General features: G+C 51.9%; 1 protein-coding gene across 1 annotated transcript in view; it reads left to right on the top strand.

Annotated features, from left to right (window-relative positions):
- Positions 1-362: 362 nt before the first annotated feature.
- CFAP70 (cilia and flagella associated protein 70) overlaps positions 363-16,831 on the top strand; it is a 27,419-nt gene continuing 10,950 nt past the window's right edge. The window contains exons 1-16 of the mRNA XM_009320220.1: positions 363-494; positions 2,530-2,716; positions 3,032-3,127; positions 3,371-3,450; positions 4,656-4,832; positions 5,232-5,414; positions 5,893-5,984; positions 7,098-7,197; positions 8,187-8,321; positions 9,878-10,045; positions 10,283-10,363; positions 10,857-10,948; positions 13,858-13,918; positions 14,984-15,175; positions 15,832-15,963; positions 16,622-16,747. Of these exons, the coding sequence (XP_009318495.1) occupies positions 363-494; positions 2,530-2,716; positions 3,032-3,127; positions 3,371-3,450; positions 4,656-4,832; positions 5,232-5,414; positions 5,893-5,984; positions 7,098-7,197; positions 8,187-8,321; positions 9,878-10,045; positions 10,283-10,363; positions 10,857-10,948; positions 13,858-13,918; positions 14,984-15,175; positions 15,832-15,963; positions 16,622-16,747 (2,034 nt within the window). The remainder of the gene's footprint in view (positions 495-2,529; positions 2,717-3,031; positions 3,128-3,370; positions 3,451-4,655; positions 4,833-5,231; positions 5,415-5,892; positions 5,985-7,097; positions 7,198-8,186; positions 8,322-9,877; positions 10,046-10,282; positions 10,364-10,856; positions 10,949-13,857; positions 13,919-14,983; positions 15,176-15,831; positions 15,964-16,621; positions 16,748-16,831) is intronic.

Raw genomic sequence — 16,831 nt, 5'->3', positions numbered from 1 at the left:
GGCAGCCGCAGGCCTTGGGCCCCCCAGCAACGGAGAGCCCCGGGGCCGTACCCTGCGCTGGGGAGAGCCCCGCCGAGGGCAGCCTGTCACACCGAACCCTTCCCATGCGCACAGCGGAGCTGAGAGCTGCAGCTGGGTTACATTTACAGGGGCGGATAATTTTCACGTTACATTTCTCCCTGTCCTCCCCCCCGCCCCTCACAAAAGATTCGTCACTGACGAAACCCTGCGCTTTCGATGGTGTTTTGACAGCCAAGCCCCGAATAATGCTAGCAGCCACGGCTGCTGTGTCCTGCAGACGTTTCTGGGAGAGGAATAGAGCAGTTTCACGTTTCTTTCCTCATTCTTTTTCCTGCAGAGCCATGGAGGTCCCTGTGGGGCTGTCTGCCGGAAAGGAGTCCTCTGCCTTGCCCGCTGCTGCAGCTCTTCCCAGCGAGTCACAACCGCCACCAACAAAACCAGTGCAGATCACAGTAGTGAAGGCGCAGGACCTGGTAAAGTTCTCAAAACGTCTCTGCTGGTTTAATAAACGAGGCCAGGGCGATGCTGTGTGCTGTGATCCCATTCGAGACCGGGTGTGGGGTGATAAGGCTGCAGGAAGGAGCGGTGAGAATATCGGGGACTCAGTGATGCCACACTGTGGCTTCTTCCTCCTCCCCGCTGAGGGCTTGTTCGCACAGAGTAAAGGCTTGTGATTCGCATGGACTGGGGAAACGCACCTCCTCAGCAGCAGTCCAGAGACGCTGTGTTGAAATGTATCTCTCTGCCTAACTGTATGTAAATGGCAGCTTCTTTTAAGCAAAACACAGTGAAAACGTGTATCAGTGAGACCAATGCCTCTAAAAAGATCCGACCTTGGATATAAAGCCAGATTTTCATCCCAGCTACAGCGGTTTAAATCGTATTGAAACCAATAGGGTGGCTCTAGCTTTAAAAAGGCGGTGGTTCCAGTGCAGTTACAGGGCAAGACTACGAGCTGGTTCCGATCAAACCATGACTACCGTGATTTCCATGTGCTGCGTGATACACCCAGCTGTCCTTAAAGTCTTCTAGAGGAACTGGCATTTAGGAGGGAATGCGGAGGAGAAGCTCAGCTACTGCTGCAAGCAGAAAAATGCAAATCCCTGCTTCTGCTCTAGCAGCAGACAAAAAAAGCAAACCAAAAGCACCTGCCCGGTTTTTTGAGGTTTTTACGTTGTAGTATTTGAGTACCTCTCACACCAATAGACTCAGCAATCAGCATCTTAGGCGAGAATTTAAGGTGAGAGGAGGGAAAACAATGCTGAAAATAATAAACAGACGGACCGATCGCATCCGGACTATTGCTTTGCGGTTCTGATTGCTCCGTCTTAGAAAGGCTACGGCAAAGGAGGGAGGGTTACAAAAGTGCAATAAGAACAACAATATGAAAAAAATTCCAGCTATAAGAAGTGTGGAATCTGCTTAATTAGAGGTGATGCAGAGAAAGATGAGAGAGGAGTCTAGGATAATTAATGGTACAGGGAAAGGTTAATTGGATTCTTCTGTTTAGCCGTTCATAGAATATATGCTCAAGGAGACAGTCAGAAGGACTGAAAATTAAAACCAAACGAATGAAATCTCTTTTTGTGCAAGAGCCAATATGGAACTAATTACCCCAGTGACATGGGGAGAGGGAGCTGAGGGAGATGGCTGCGGAGGTTAGGCACCCCTGTGGCTCAGGACTAAACAAAAGCTGGGTTTGGGTACCACGGTCCTCGTGTTCGGGGCGGCAGCCTTTCGCTCTTCCCTGGACGGAGAAGCAAACCGTGTTTCTCCTGCAGGGAGGCTCTTGGGTAACTGCCTGTCTCAGCACTTCTTGCGCTGCCGTGGAGGTGCCCAGCGCTGCCCGCTTGGCCAGGGCTGCCCGGGCAAGCGGATCCCCGCTGCGACGTGCTGCGCTCTCACCATCCCTCTTCACCCGTGTTTAAGCCCCTCTGCAGAGACGTTTTAAAATTCGAACCTCCTCATCTCTGCTTAAAGCAAGTGGCATGAAGGTGGTGTGACAGCAAATTGCAGAGCTCCCCAAAGAGCTTGCTGGAGCCCTTCTTTGATTTCAGGGCATTCTGCAGCCGCGCGATATACACAAGTGTCCTGCGAGCTCAGCCGTGTAGCTCAGGAGGTACTTTCTTAGGAGATGACAAAAGTCTCAAGCTTCCTGGAAGCACAAAAATATCAATGGGGTGTTTTGGGATTTGCTTTAGGTGTGTCTTTCATTGCCTTTCCTGGGGTGAAGCCTCATCTCTCCATCTCTCCTGCCACAGCTTTTGATAATCCTTGGGGCATCAGAGCATGGCGGAGCAGGAAATTTCCCTCCTAAAGACAGGGAAGGGTGAGGTCTCAGCACGGCCAAAGCTCTGCTCCTCTTCCCCATTCCTGGAGTGGAACAGCCAAAGACCCCCACCAGTGAACCCTGTCCTGGGCGCTGAACCGAGCTGCCTGCCGGAGGCAACTTTGATCCTGGGCCTGTTGCTGCAGAGCCAACTGCTTAATGTGCTCTTTGTTTGACAGAAAACTATCAAAAGCGACGTGTCAGTTACTTTGGTGCGTGCGGAGTACAACGGCGCGATCTTGGGAGACTCCTCCAAGACCGACGCCTTGCCAAACGGGACAGCAAACTATAATTTCACGACCAGCTTTGAGTGCAGCCCCGACGGGCCCAACTCCTTGGATGACATTGCGCAAAAACCTGTGCTCTGTAAGTACCTGACGCTGAACCTCCCTCCTCGGAGGTGGGTGCTGTCAGCTGCTCTGCCCTGCCTGCCTGCCGCAGGAGTCACTCGTTCAAGAATAGCACTTCAGCAGCAGCGGTGGGAGGGTCTCGGCACTTCTGTTCCCATCTCTGCCAGCTGGAAGAATCCCCTTTCATGTTGGCCCGCGCTCCTTGGCTTCGCTGTTCTTGTCGGCCTTGGGAGATGAAGTAGGAGCATGTGCCAGAGCTGACACAGACCCTGAACTTCTGGTCTGAAGCTGTCTGAGAAACTCTAGCAGCTCCTCTCTTTTATCTCTCTAGTGACAGTGATGGAAGTGTTGCAAAGGGAGAAGAGACAGAAGGAGAAGACCATGCCTCTTGGCCAGGCTGTGGTGGACCTTCTACCTCTGCTGCAAGGTACAAACATTGACTTGCGCAGCCTCCGTAACCATTTCTTACTCCCTGGCACTTTTTGATCTTTGCTTGTGGTCCCCTGACTATGACGTACCTCCTTTTGACAAAACGCACTTCATAGCATCTGTAGAAAGCTGGGTCTGGGGGAAGAGGGGGCGACACCAGTAGCTCAGCGTTAGGAGTTAGGCCATGATTTCTCTGCAGAGGGTCTCACTTTATGCTGTTCTCGTTCCTGTTTCTTCCCAGGACAGTGTTCATTTAAGGTCTCGGCTCCTTTGTATGCAGTGCCTACCTCGCCATTAGAGAGCCTTGAGCCGGAGGCCAAGGTATGTGGAATTTGGAACTGTTCCTTCGCTCATTTGGCTCTCTGCTGCTTTTTAATGGGAAGGCGAGCATGACTCAGCCGCCTAGCTCATCACGGATATGTTACGGCCCTATATGTTACAAGCTTGGAGGCCTTCTCTGCTCCCTTTGACGTCTGTCCCTAGTTGCCTATGATAGGTGAGTTCGTGCTAGGAAATGTTAATGTGTGCAGCTACCAAATTGCTCTGGAAAGAACATTCAAGATGGAATCCTTGGTCTGAGTTATACTTTCACACTAGACAACTGAGTTAGCAAAGAAAGTCCAAATTCTGTGGACTTTCTTTTCCTCTGCAGAGAAATTACCACCACAGGGTCCCTCTTCCCTGCTGTGTAACACTGGTTTTCAAATACCTGCGTCTCCATTTTCCTGTATAAAATATTCATAGAATATTTCCATAGATGGAAAGCCTAGTGCTGAAAAATCAGAAAAAGACAAAGGCGGGGTTACCTGCCCGACTTTATCAGTCTTCCTTTCTGTGGATAAAATGTCTCAGAGTCCATTACTGTACAGGGCCTGACTGCCTTTCCTGCAAGGCCCTTATTCCTTCAGCCGGTTGAAAAGTACCCAGTGAATGAAGCGGGGCACGAAGTATGAGACTGGGAAAATGTGTCTAATTTTGCTCCCGAGCCTGCCTGCAGCTAGCACTGCGAGTGAATTGGAGGGGCGGATATCGCATTCACTTTTCTGTATTTAAGAGGTGTTACGTAGTAAGCAAGGCAGGGGGGCGCCCATTAGGGAGGAGAGATAATAAATGCTGACCAGCTGGTTTTTCGTTGCACACCATCCATCCAGGTAATTAAAGACCGTACGCGGCGCGTGGAGATAGGGCAGAGGCGAAGTGTGGCCCTAGCTTTGGCGTGCTCTGAATCACCAGGGGAAAATCATTGTTTTCCACCCCTGATGTTCTTTCTCCCTGGCTCCTTTTCGGAGGCCCTTGGGGCATATGCCGTGCCTCAAGCAGGCTCCGATTTAAACAAACAGGTATCACAATTCAGACAAACTGATCATGAAGTTCCTTTCCTGTGCTGGTCTGTTTTCTTTTACATCTGAGGTGAGGAATAAGATAACGTTATACATTCTGGCCTTGGGTTTCTGCTTGCTTCTCCCTCAAGAGCAGGAGAGTTGCAGTTGTCTAGTTACTGGCTCCACTTTATCCTTGTCTCACAGGGTGGCCTTGAAGTGACAGTGTGCACCGAAGAGCCCCTGCTTTCTGCAGCGCAGCTTTCAGACGGTAACCTTCTGAGCGTCACGCTGGAGGCAGCTTATTCTGTCCCCGAAGCGTTTGCTCCCACCGGACCCCTGCAAAACTACATGGCTTGCTTGCAAGTACCAGCAGCTGGGGAGGTGAGCATTGGCCCCGGCACGGTGAGAGGGGTTTTGGCTGCTACAGAGTGGATTGTTCTCCCACACTACGCACCGTGGAACAAGTGTCCAGGCCCGTGGGGGTGTATAGCTCCTGTGCTTTTGCAACAGCAGTGTTTGTCACGAGTGCTCAGGGTCTCTGTGGCGTGACGTGTTTCTTTAACACAAACGAAGGTCTGCTTGGCAAGATTGAAACTGGCAGGTTTTTTTCCACATGGCTATTTATTTTTCCTCCATTCTTTGTATGCGTGTGGTGGAGCGTGTTTTCCAAGCCAGGGCCCTGCACTGCTGCTTTGCTTTGTTAGACGCAGCTCAGAGCAGCTGGCACTTGCTCCCGCTCATGTTGGAAAAGCAAGTCCTTTCATTCTCACGTCTCTCTAGAAGGAATTCCCCTTGCTCTTCAAGAATGGCATCCTGAAGCTTGCTGGTGATAAAGAGCCATTACCCCGGCCCAAAAGATGGCCCCTTGCTAACATCATGGCCCCTGGCGCTCTGAGCATACCCAACTCCTTCATCGTTGGCGGTCCCTATGAGGATGAGGATGGAGAGCTCAACAAAAGAGAGGTGAGGAAGGACCGGCAGTGTCATGGCTGGAAGAGAACCAGCAGGTCCCGCTGAAGGGACTGACAAAGTCTTGCAGAGACTTGTTACGGGAGGAAGGCGGGTGGTCGGTCCTCTGCGCAGTGTCCAGACACCGAGATGGTTCCCCTGGGACAGCGGGCGTGCTAACTCGCCACGGGAGGGTTCCCTAGGGTGCATGTTGCAGGTCTGGTCCCCAGAGAGCTACCCACTCCTGAGCTGCTGGGCTGGGAGTTGTATTATCTCCTTGTGAGCCAGGCTCTTAATACTAACGGGCCCTGGTGTCTGCAGGGAGGGCTGCTGACTTACTCTGCTAGGATGGCCTGGGTATGGTGAGTTGGACACCTCTGTCTGACTCACGTTCTCTCCCAGGGAACATTTTTGGGGATGATTTGGGGGTTTGGGGATGATGCAGGCTGTGGAGATTGCTGTCCCGGCTCTGACCGCGCGCTGTTTCTCACAGGACAGGGAATTCAGGATCCAAGCAGAAAGCACGAAGAGAATCGTATGGGACATGGAAAGGCGTTGTTACCTGGATCCCGCTGCGGTAGTCAGGTAAGGGACCTGAGAACCTCCCTTCCAGCATGGAGCAGGGGGGAGAAACCACCCCAGAACGCACTCAGCTGAGTGACCCGAGGCAGGGAGCAGCAACATGCAGGTGCTCTCGGACCTCTTACGTGGTCAAACCGTGGCTCTGCCTTGCCTCCCATGGCTCCTATGGCTGTCTGTTGGCCAAAGGTGTTCACATGAGCAAGGGAGCAGCTAACTGCCTTTAATTGCTGGCAGCAGCTTAGTTCTGCTATGGTGGGAGAAGACGAATTGGCTGTAGTTGCTGTCTCCAGGCCGTAAATGCTCGCTCGTGCTGCCAGCAACTGGAGCTGGTGACTGTTCCCTCCACGGTTTGAAGGAAGGGGCAGCAGAGTTATGGTGAGCAGACATGGAGTAGGGTGGCCCACACAGCTCTCCTCTGAGCTGCTAATTAAGTTTTGCTGAATGCCCAGTACATTAAAATCCTTTCACTCCACATGGGCACTCTTCATTTGCTTTTTTATTGGATAAACGTTACCTTTAGCGGCTCCAGATATGCTCAAGATCAGGATAAGTATCCCATTTCTCTTTGAATCCTGCTATGTTCTTGGCCTCGGCTGCATCACGGCTGTGAGTTTCACAGCCAAATTACTCCTCGTGTGGAAATACTCCCTCCCTTCTATCTGGTTTGATTTTTTTAAATTTTTTTTCCCCTACACTTTCATCAGCCTGCCCGCTGGTTTCAGGCACATTGAACGGGAGCTCGGGGTCCCCTTGCTCTGTGCAATTCAGGATTTATACCAAAGTTAATCATGTTCCTCCTTATTTGTTTCATTTCTGAAGCAACCAGGGGAGCAAGAAAACCTAGCGTGTCGCTCTCACAATTGTTTTATAGCTGTTTGTGCCATAAACGCACACAGCAGTGGATGGAGAAGAAAATGTACCAAGCCTGCCCCAAAGCACGTATGTTCCCGTGGCCCGAGGGTGCTCGCTGTAGCTCATGGGAGTGGGCAGGAGCAAACCCAAGGGGGGATGCTTTGGGGCTGCTGGGGCAGAAAGGAGGGCAGCCTGGCTCTCCAGCTTGGTTTCTGCATCTTCTCAGTGCCCTCCTTTGTGTTCAGTGCCCTCCTTTGTGCTCAGCCTGCAGAAGCGCATTGCGGAGTGCCGGTACTGGCCCGTGGAGGTCTGCAGGATGTCTGCGGTCTCACCCAGCAAAGGGAAAACCAGCAAAGCTGACAAGGTAAAAGTGGGGAGGGATATGTTGTTCTGGCTTGTGGAGCAGCATTGCGTTATTGAGCATTTTCCTTTCAATGCCTTTGTAATACCAAAAGCAGCCTTGAACCAGCCAAAGCGAGTCAGAGAGCCAGAGGCTTTGTAAAGGGATTAATTGGCCTTATAGAGCTGTTAAATAGACAAAGGATAATATTTTTTCCTTATAGCATACAGAGCTCTTGCTATAAGAGCTTACTCTTGCTCTTGCTGTAAGCTCTTGCTATACTGGTCTGCGGTAGCTTGGTGGAAAGGGGTCAGGGAGAGGGTGCTTTCTGAGAACTAAGGTAATTCACTGAGCTTATCTTCAGCCAATGGGGTTTTGGAACATCTTGAAGAAATTCATGCCTTCTTTCTCGGGGTGTAAATAAGTTACGCTTTTGCACATAAATTGGGGTGATTCAACAAAGAGACAGCCCCTCAGCTAATGGTTCTGTTCCTGGCGGGTGGTCGTGTGAGAGCTCCTAATCTGTTCCAGGGCAAAGTCCTATAAGTTGGTCTAAATCCCTTTCACCACTCACTGGTGCCAGGATTTTGCAGCTCTGATGGAGATCCTTCTCCCTTGCCCTCACCAGTCTGCTGCTAGCCCAGACTCTCAGACCTCCTTAGCTACCTGATTTCTGTCAAACCTGAGATGCGCAGCTCTGGTAGGGTCGCTTGGATTTCTAACCACGCGGTAGATAATTTTGCAGCTGTATCTCAAAAAGACCATCCCGAGGAATGGCACAGCGTGGGTATTAGGGAGAAAAGCTGCCCTGCAGGGACTGGGATGAAATTGATATTCTGCGTATCGTGTATTTGTCCAGGTTGTCTCGGCTGTGTGCCAGTGACAGAGAGCTACTGGCTCGTCAGGTGCATCAGTTTGCTGTGTGGCCTCTTCTTAATGGGATCGGTGACCTTATTTCATTAAAGAGAATAACAGTCCGTTCAGTGTCTCAGTCCCTTGCTCTGTGTTTCCAGGGAGATGAGGACAAGCAGATTTTCTTCCATGGCGTGGCGTATGTCAACATGGTGCCTTTGCTGTGCCCCGGTGTGAAGCAGATCCGAGGCGCTTTTCGTGTCTTTACCTACCAAGACAGTGAGGTGTTCGAGAAGGTGAGAGCAGACCAGGCAGCCAGGCTCCACTCCAGCTCTGCAGCTGTGTTTGCACCGAGTGGGGTTGGGAGCAGGCAGCGTGGGCAGCGGTGGTACTCGGAGGCTGGCTCTGAAACTTCACTGCCCTCCTGGTGACAGAGAAAAATAACGAGACAAGCTTTTAGGCGCAGACTTCTCAAAGGCAGGGGATTTCTGGGCGTGCAGGAGCAGGTCTGGGGGCTGAGAAAGGCTCTGAATCTCACTCCACTCCCTTCTCTGCCAGCAGCTGAGCAGGGAGAGCTGTAAGAACGCTCCTCTCTCCCCAGTCTGGAACACGGGCAAATGAACTGCATTGCTGGGAAGAGCAAACAGTGGCTCTAAAAGGATAGCGTTACCCCAGGCAACAACCAAAAAAGCTGTCACTGGAGCTCTTTCAGCTGTAGCTCATGGAGGTTTATTTGTCTTTGCGTCCCCCCCCCCCCCCGCCCCGTTACTAAGAATGACAGTTACATCTCCATTTTCCCACAGTACTCTCGGAACAGACCTGAGCTTGTTTCAGGAGGGCGGATGCACAGCCTGGTTTTTCTGCCCACAGACCCCGTAGTGCTGCTGTCCAGGCCACAGGAGCCGGGTGAATTACAGCCCTTCTCCCTGGCTCCCCGCTCCCGCTGGCTGTTGCAAAGCAGGGCTAGGCACCCAGCTGTTTGCTGGTCTCCGCTTCGCCGCCGTGATTAACGGCCTCTTGGCTGCATGGTACTCCTTGTCCTGTAGCATTTGTCTGTCGCAAGCGAAGTGACACATGCTTTTTCTGTCGTTCTCATTCTCTGGTTTTGTGGATGCTTTGGGCTGCTCCTCGGCCTTGGTCTAGACGGTCTCGGTATAGAGGCTCCATCCTCTCCCCAGCATCCCCTCAGTTCTTGCTAGCCCATATAACAGTGACGGCGGGGAGGGAACCGCCTGTCTAGGTGGTCAAGCAGTATGTAAACAGACAGTCTGAAAAAAAACCTGTTCCTTGCAATTCAATGACCTGTGTCAGGGAAGCTGCTCCACACCGGAAGGTGAGCCAGGAGCCGAGAGTCACTGCAGGGCAGGCGGGGGCACCCAAAAAATTGCAGAGCAGGACTAGTGAGAGTAGCCAGATTCATTAACAGTCCACATCGCCAGGCAAGTCCATAGCCATGAGGCAGGTCCAGGATCAAGCCAGGAATTTAGGCCGGTGGGTCAGGATTGGGGCAGCACGGGGCTGGGCTCCAGCAAATCTACCACATAGCTCAGGCAAGAATCAAGGGCCAGCACCGCAGTGAAAATGAAGCTCTCGAGAGAAGACAGGGAGACCCCAGTGAGGCTTTCTCAGACAGCTCTTTTCATAGCAGTCTAACCTGAGGTACCCGGCTATACGGTATCAGAGCTGGCCTTGGGTACCAGCAGCTAAACTCCTAGGAGGGGAGGACAAGGTTGCGGCGCTTCTTAATGCATTTAGGACCCTGACAATGCTTTTTGCGATGTGAGAGGTTAAGGCAGAGGGGTGGGGAAGCCTAGTTTGTCCCTTGATTCCCTCTGTTCCCTCTTTTTTTCAGACTAGAAGTCAGCACAGTGTTTTCCGGGATCTCAGGTCGCAGCTCAGTCTGACTAAGGAAGGGCCGTGGACCCCAGGAATCAGTACTCCCCTTTCCAGAGCTGTTCCCAGCAAGACTCAGAAGGAAGACAAAGAGAAAGTCACCAAAGATAAGGATTCCAACAGAAGGGTAAGGTCTAGAGAGGCACACTGCAACATGGTTGCTCCACTTCCACATCAGAGGTAGTTGGGGCATGCAGAAACCAGGGACTGATGCCGTGTTGCCTCAGCCAACTGAGAGATACTCATTATCTTGAAATGTTCGTACATGCTGCCTGAACAAATGTACAACTCACATCCTGAATTTGCGAAGGTGTGAGGTTTATTGAATCTGAAACAAGAGACGTCTTTTCTTCTTCTTCAATAGATGTCCAACGCGCCCAAAATCCAGTTGTCAGATGCCACTGTAGAAGCTGAAAATGTCACATATGTCAGCCTTGATGGACAGGTAATTATGTATCTCCAAAGAGAAGGAAAAGCTGCCAGACCATCACTGCGCTGGTGTCTCACACCTTTCACGCAATTAAATTCTTCAAGAGTGAATTGGGCAAGGGATGTTTTACGTAGATGCTGTCCTGGAGTTCTTCCAGTGACGTCCAGCTGGAGGGCGGTCTAGCATTGGGCTAGAAGGTCTCTGTAAATAATCAGGCGTTTATTTAGAAGTGTTCCTTCATATTTTGGCTTCTTCCTCAAAACATCTAGAATGCATATTCATTCTGCAAGCAGATTGATTATCTGGGCTTTCTCCTTTTTCCTAGACTGGTTTCTTGAGCTGAATTATGCTCCTGTAAATCATTCTGAGGGCAGGTTATAAAACAAGCTGTACCTCTGCAGTTTGAAGAGGATTTGCTGAAGATCTGTAGCTATATGCTCAGTCTTTCATCATGCCAGTAATGGCTCTAGACAGGATGGCATTGAGAGCGCAATGTTTATCTTCACAGCAATACGTTGAAGCAGGAACGTTCCTGGTGATGGAGATAAAGCTGGACAAGGCCTTGGTACCAAAGCGATTGCGAGAGGAGCTCACCAGACGGTGCGTAAAGGCGTGCTGTAACTCTGGGGCTGACAACTCATTTCTGCAGGATAGAAACAGGGCTGCACAGCGAGCCACCCCCTTGGAGTGCTCTGCAAGGACCAACTAGGGGCCTGAGCCAAAGCCCGCTGGCATCAGGGGGAGGATTTGGCCAGACTGCTTAAGAGATGGCATCTGGTGTGTTGGGAAAACACTTGCGTTCATCTGAGCTGGCATCTCCCTGCCATTCCTCTCAAAAAGAGAGACACCAGAGCAGCACAACAGTGTCTGCGTCCCCATCCGGGCTTTGTTTCCCATTAATCCCCGTGGACTCGCCTCTTGCACGTGATGCTCAGCTGCTTGGTCAGGACCGGCCACCAGCGTGGACTTCAGCATAGCAGTCTGTCTGTTTTTTTTTTTCCTTTTCAGAAGTTTTTTCACAATCTTCTACCCATTCCTCAGCTCTTACATTAGTTTTCACATCGTTCCGCTGTAGAGCTGCTCTCTCTTCTCTGCCGCTTTGAGCCTTTCACTCTCTGTCTGATTTGAGGCAGTTGCTTCCCGTCCAGTGGTAGCTCTGCTGCGTCACAGCCTAGGAAGGGCCTAGCATGTATAATTTGTTGAATAAAAAAGAGAAAATGCAGCAAATGAATAAAGTAGAACATGCGCAGGCAGTATGTCTCTCTCAAACAGAAATATGAGCAGCGGCCACTCTTTGAAGGGAAGGTATGTGTGTGGCCGCCTGTTCTGCCTGCTGTCTTCTAGGAAGAAGCGGTTGAGGAAGGCGAACCCCCCCCTTACAATAGACCTTCTCCCGGCCCTTTTTATACCATTCCTACTCTACTGCAACTTGCGTGAACCCAGTGCAGTTCCTCCTCGTTCACCTGCCGTGCGCGGCTGCAGATGTCAGGCCTGAAAATTCAGCCCTCCTGGGTCGTGGGAAGGGCCCTGTCTTGGGGGGCTCCAGCTGGTGCCACATACATGTGTCCTAGCAGACGAGCTCAACAGTGGATCTTTTTCTGGAAGGATGTTTAAATACATATCTTGGTAGCAAAACATAGCTCTCTTTCTTGAGCTCCATCCAAAATTCTCTTGGGATGAGGGCCTCCGCCTGGCCCTCAGGCTCACTTGCTTTCCCCAGGTTGTTGTTGGTTTTCTTTTTCTCATCTGCAAGTGAAGCAGTTTGCTTTTCATCTGTACCACTGGCGGAGGTGACGCGTCGGTGACGGGTGCTGTTCCGAGGCTGGGCGAGGGTGGGACTGTGAGCGTGGGAGCTGCACTACCCACTCGTTCGGGCTTTGCGGCTTCCCGAGGAGTGGCGTCGGGTCTCTGCAGGGCAAGGGGACCACTCAGGGCCACGGCACTAGGCCGCACAGCAGAGAGCGCGAGAGGGGTTTGCGTGGGAGAAGTGGCCAGGGGCTCGGGACCTGGAGAAGGCAGCTGGCCAGGGGCTCTGTGAGCTGGCAGAACAGTTACAGGAGTGGTTTATATTTGGCGGGTGTCGTGGTTTAACCTCAGTCAGTCGGCAACTGAGCCCCACACAGCCGCTCGCTCAGTCCCCCCCCCCGGCCCCCGGTGGGATGGGGGAGAGAACTGGAAGAGTAAAAGTGAGAAAAACTCATGGGTTGAGATAAAAACAGTTTAATAATTGAAATAAAATAATAACAACAACAATAATAATAATACACAAAGCAAGTGATGCACAGTACAATTGCTCCCCACCCGCCGACCGATGCCCAGCCAGTCCCCGAGCAGCGGCCCCCCCCGGCCAGCTTCCCCCCGTTTCTTTACTGAGCATGACGTCCCATGGTATGGAATGTCCCTTTGGCCAGTTTGGCTGTGCCCCCTCCCAGCTTCTTGTGCCCCTCCAGCCTGCTCAGTCGGTAGAACATGGGAAGCTGAAAAGTCCTTGACTAGTGTAAGCACTGCTCAGCAACAACTCAAACATCGGTGCGTTATCAACATTGTTCTCATCCCAAATCCAAAACACAGCACTGTACCAGCTACTAGGAAGGAAATTAACTCTGTCCCAGCTGAAACCAGGACAGCGGGGAATAAGCAATTTGCTTTGCTAATTGGGTAGGAGCCATCACAGGGATGTGACACCTTTGCTTGGTGGGCTGGGTTGTGTTCTAAGGACCGAAGGTGCTTTGGTATCGGCAAGCAGGAAATCTTGATAAAAATCCCAATGAATGTAGGCTGGTTAGACACCAAGGATTTTAGTAAAATCTTAGTAAAAATTACGGTAGTCCTAAGGGCTTTTGATGCATATTTGAAAGGTCATCGTAACCCTAGTAGTGGTACTAACAGGGTCGGTATGGTGTCTAGGAGTCAGCGCGTGGCCAAGGGACGAGGTGCCACAGCTGCACTGTGGGATGTCAGGAACTGATGAATCGGGCGGCCTGGGGTTTACAGTGATAGAATCCTTCAGAGCTGTCCTCAGGTTGGTACCTTTCCTACAGCTGTTCTGGCAGACCCAGGAGGTTGTGAGTTGAAGGAATAGCAGCTTGATAAGAAAACCTGCTTCTCTAGGAGAGTGTTTTTGCTTGCTAGCAATAACAAATGTTAACCCTACCTGCTGGGCTGAGCTTCTACGATAGTTTTTGTGTGATGGGTCAGTCAAAAGCAGTGAAAATAACTAAATAAATCTTATCTAATCCCCATGGAGTGTAATCATCAGCAGGGAGCTCGGCAGCAGCTAGTTCTCCAAGACATTATGATGAGCTACAAGTGTCGAATATAGGTGCCTGGTCTTTACAGTTCATTCTTGGTCTGAGACTTCAGTTTCCCCCCCTCCCTGGGTCCCTGTGGGGTGTCTCAGGGATACGATGGCAGGCTGGAGCCCTCTCACTACAGGCTGCCCGTGCCCAAGACAAGCCAGCGTTGCTGGCAGCGTGTCTGGCTGATCTCTTCCGTCCTCTCGTTGACAGGGTCAAGCAGATGATTCCTCCTCGTCCTCCGCTGCCTCCCCGGACTGCAGGAGCCAAGAAGGTACGTGCAAGAGCCTGTGGCCTCGCCACCGCTCTGCCACCTCGTCCTGCCCTCATCCCTCTCACACCGGAGAATCTTCATTCTCAATCTCAGCCCTGCAGCAACATGTAGATGAGGTTCGAAGAGGAAATACACAGAAAAGAAAACTTCTGGATGTGTTGTCTTCACAGTAGTATTGCCTTGGGAAATCACTCCTGGGCTGCGTCACTCACGTTCGCAGCCCGTACGAAGGGGAGAGATCTAGCAAAGGCAGGGAAGGCAGCAGTGTGGGGGTGTGTGGAAGGAAACGGGATGCTGGGGAAAGAGGTTACCAGAACCTTATGTTTACCCCGGGCAGTCCCAACGGTTTCTTGTCTCAGACTAGCCCATGTCCTTCATCAGACCCAGACAAACGTGAACAGAATCAGCCCCGACCACTCTCGGGTCACCCAGAGTTTTTGAGGACTTTTGTGCGTGTGACATCCTCAGAAAATGGTCTGAGAGCCCTGGCTCGTCTTCTGCGGGTACAGAGCAGCCGTCGAAGGAGAACGTCCTTGGATGGCCCCTGGCCGATGGTAAATTCAAAGCAACAGTGGGGGAAGAAGCAGCACTTTGATCACCGACCCCAGTGCTGCTGCAGAGTTGATTTGTCCTGGACTGTCTGGAGCGCACGGAGTGATACATTTTGATTATGGCAGCGCATGGAAGCTTCTGCCACCGAGATTATGGAGATTACAGACTCTGCTGAAGAGGGCTGGCCCATGGGTTTAAAATGCTCCCAGCAAATGAGATATATTTTACTTGCAGCCAGTTATACTGCTATAGAAGAGACGACGGTGACTAAAATACTGGGTTCTGATTGAAAAATATAGCAGGATCAATACCTAATTATGAAGAAGCCCTTTTGTATTTACATGTAGATATTTTCACAGCCCTCAGGCACGGACAGGAAAGGGTGAGTGACAGACTAATTGAGGCTTGAGTCAGGTGGAGTTTATGGGAGACGTGGGCTCTGGTAAATAAAATACATTTCAAGGTTGATGGCATAAGTGACTTGTGAAGTTTGATTATTTATTTGTTCCCTAGGCCGTGGAAGATTATCACAACCGTGTCACGAGCATTGCCGTTGCCATCCTAAGTGAATACCATGAGCTCTTTGGGAAGCAGCTGCCTGACCGGGGAGCGATAGACCACCAAACCCTGGAGGAACAGAAGCGTCAGCTCAACTTCGAGCTCAATAGCTCTGGGAAATACTTTGCTTTTAAGGAACAGCTGAAGGTAAAGAGTCCATTGTGCTTTTCGCTTCCCTACTTGTTTCGTCCTGACAGTTTCTCAGTGAGGAACTGCTGCTCCGTGGTGGTAACTTAGGGTGATGTGTTGCTCCAGAATCCCTTCCTGCCACTCTGGGCCGTCGCGGTGGCCATGGGGAGGGACGGGTTTCTCCTCTAACGGAGCAGGCACCAAGCTGCTTTGGTCACGCACCAGGAGAACCATTCCTGTTAAAGAGGGGAGACTCCAAAGCTGATCACATCTATTCGCCCCATGCTCATAGTCCGAGGAAGGCAAAGCTGACTGCTCTTGCACACTCGCAGTCGGCACTGGCAGAAAGAGGGGTTCCCCTCTCTCAGCTGGTCAGCCTCGGCCACGCTCTGCCCGGAGATCCCCCCTCTGTGCTGAGGGGACCAGCCTTCCCACATGTTGTCCCTAAAGGGGCACCGGTGTGTCAGGGAGAGCCAGGGCTGGGAGGTGGGAAAGGAATTCACCCCCGCTTGCTTGTCTTCCTTTTATCGGTGCTGGGCTGGATTTCTTCCTCAGAACTAAGTTGGAGCTTCAGGCAAAATCAGTGTGTTCTGGCTCCGTATTATTACGCTTGTGGAGCTGGTGGGGGGGGCAGGGGGGGACCTGCCTCATCCAACAGTCGCATGTCTCCACAGTACGCTGTAGTGAAGATTGTGAGGGAGAAATACCTGAAGACCACGGCGTTTGAGACCCAGGAGCAGTTCCAGGCATTTCTCAGTGAGCTCTACGTGTACCTCGTGGACCAGATGCATGTTGCCCTGAACCAGGTAGGGAGAAATCCTGACATGTGTCCGGTCAGCTGGGATGGGTGACTTGGGACACGGCTTCACTGTGGATCCAGGGCTTGACACCGCGTCTAGTGAAGGCTGGGGGGGGACTTTTGCCTTCAAGACAGAAGCAGGCTCGTGCTTTCATTTGCTGCAGTTATCAAATGCGGGCCCTGAGCCACAGTCGGAGGCAAGATCTGGTGCATCTGTATCCCACTGCTACGAAATCCTGATGGTGGGATACGTGCGAGATGCCAGTAGTAAAAGCTGCCGTAGTTGGCTCGTGACGAGCGTGGCCAGGTCTGCGCCATCTGCCACTCGCCCGGGCAGAGCACAGACCTTCCAGCATGAGCTGGGGTCACCAGTAAGTGACACCACAGGAAGTTTGAAATGGTCTTGGTCTAGGGGATGCTTTTACTTGTCACAACTGCAAATAATGGATATTGCCCCGTCCCTGTGTGGCAGAGGTACCTGTGAATGACAGGAGTGTGGCCCACCGCAAACAGGAGCCGGGACAGCTTGCCTTTCCAACCCGCCCAGCCCCAGCCATACCAGGCTGTACTCGGCGCAGTGCCGGGCTGGGGACTGCTGCTGTGCTGGGATCACATGAACCGTTCTTACCCTCCTGGGGCTGACACTCTGTCTCGCTCCTTACCAGCTACTGTCCGAGGAAGCTGCTTCCCCTGCCGCTCTGTCCCGCACGACCGAGGAGCAGCTCTGGCTCTTTGCTCGCGAAGCTGAAGTCAACAAGGACTACAAGCTGGCGTCTCTCTACCACCAGCAGGTAAAGGAGCCTCTGTTCTTTCCGGCCCGTCTCCCGTGAGTCTGGGCTGGCAGCCAGCACGCCATCGCGACGGCGCGGGGCCCC

The sequence above is a fragment of the Pygoscelis adeliae genome, unplaced genomic scaffold (genome assembly GCF_000699105.1).
Source record: "Pygoscelis adeliae isolate BGI_AS28 unplaced genomic scaffold, ASM69910v1 Scaffold853, whole genome shotgun sequence".
Lineage (NCBI taxonomy): Eukaryota > Metazoa > Chordata > Aves > Sphenisciformes > Spheniscidae > Pygoscelis > Pygoscelis adeliae.
Note: the sequence above shows the minus strand (reverse complement) of the source record. Positions and strands in the feature narration are given on the sequence as shown.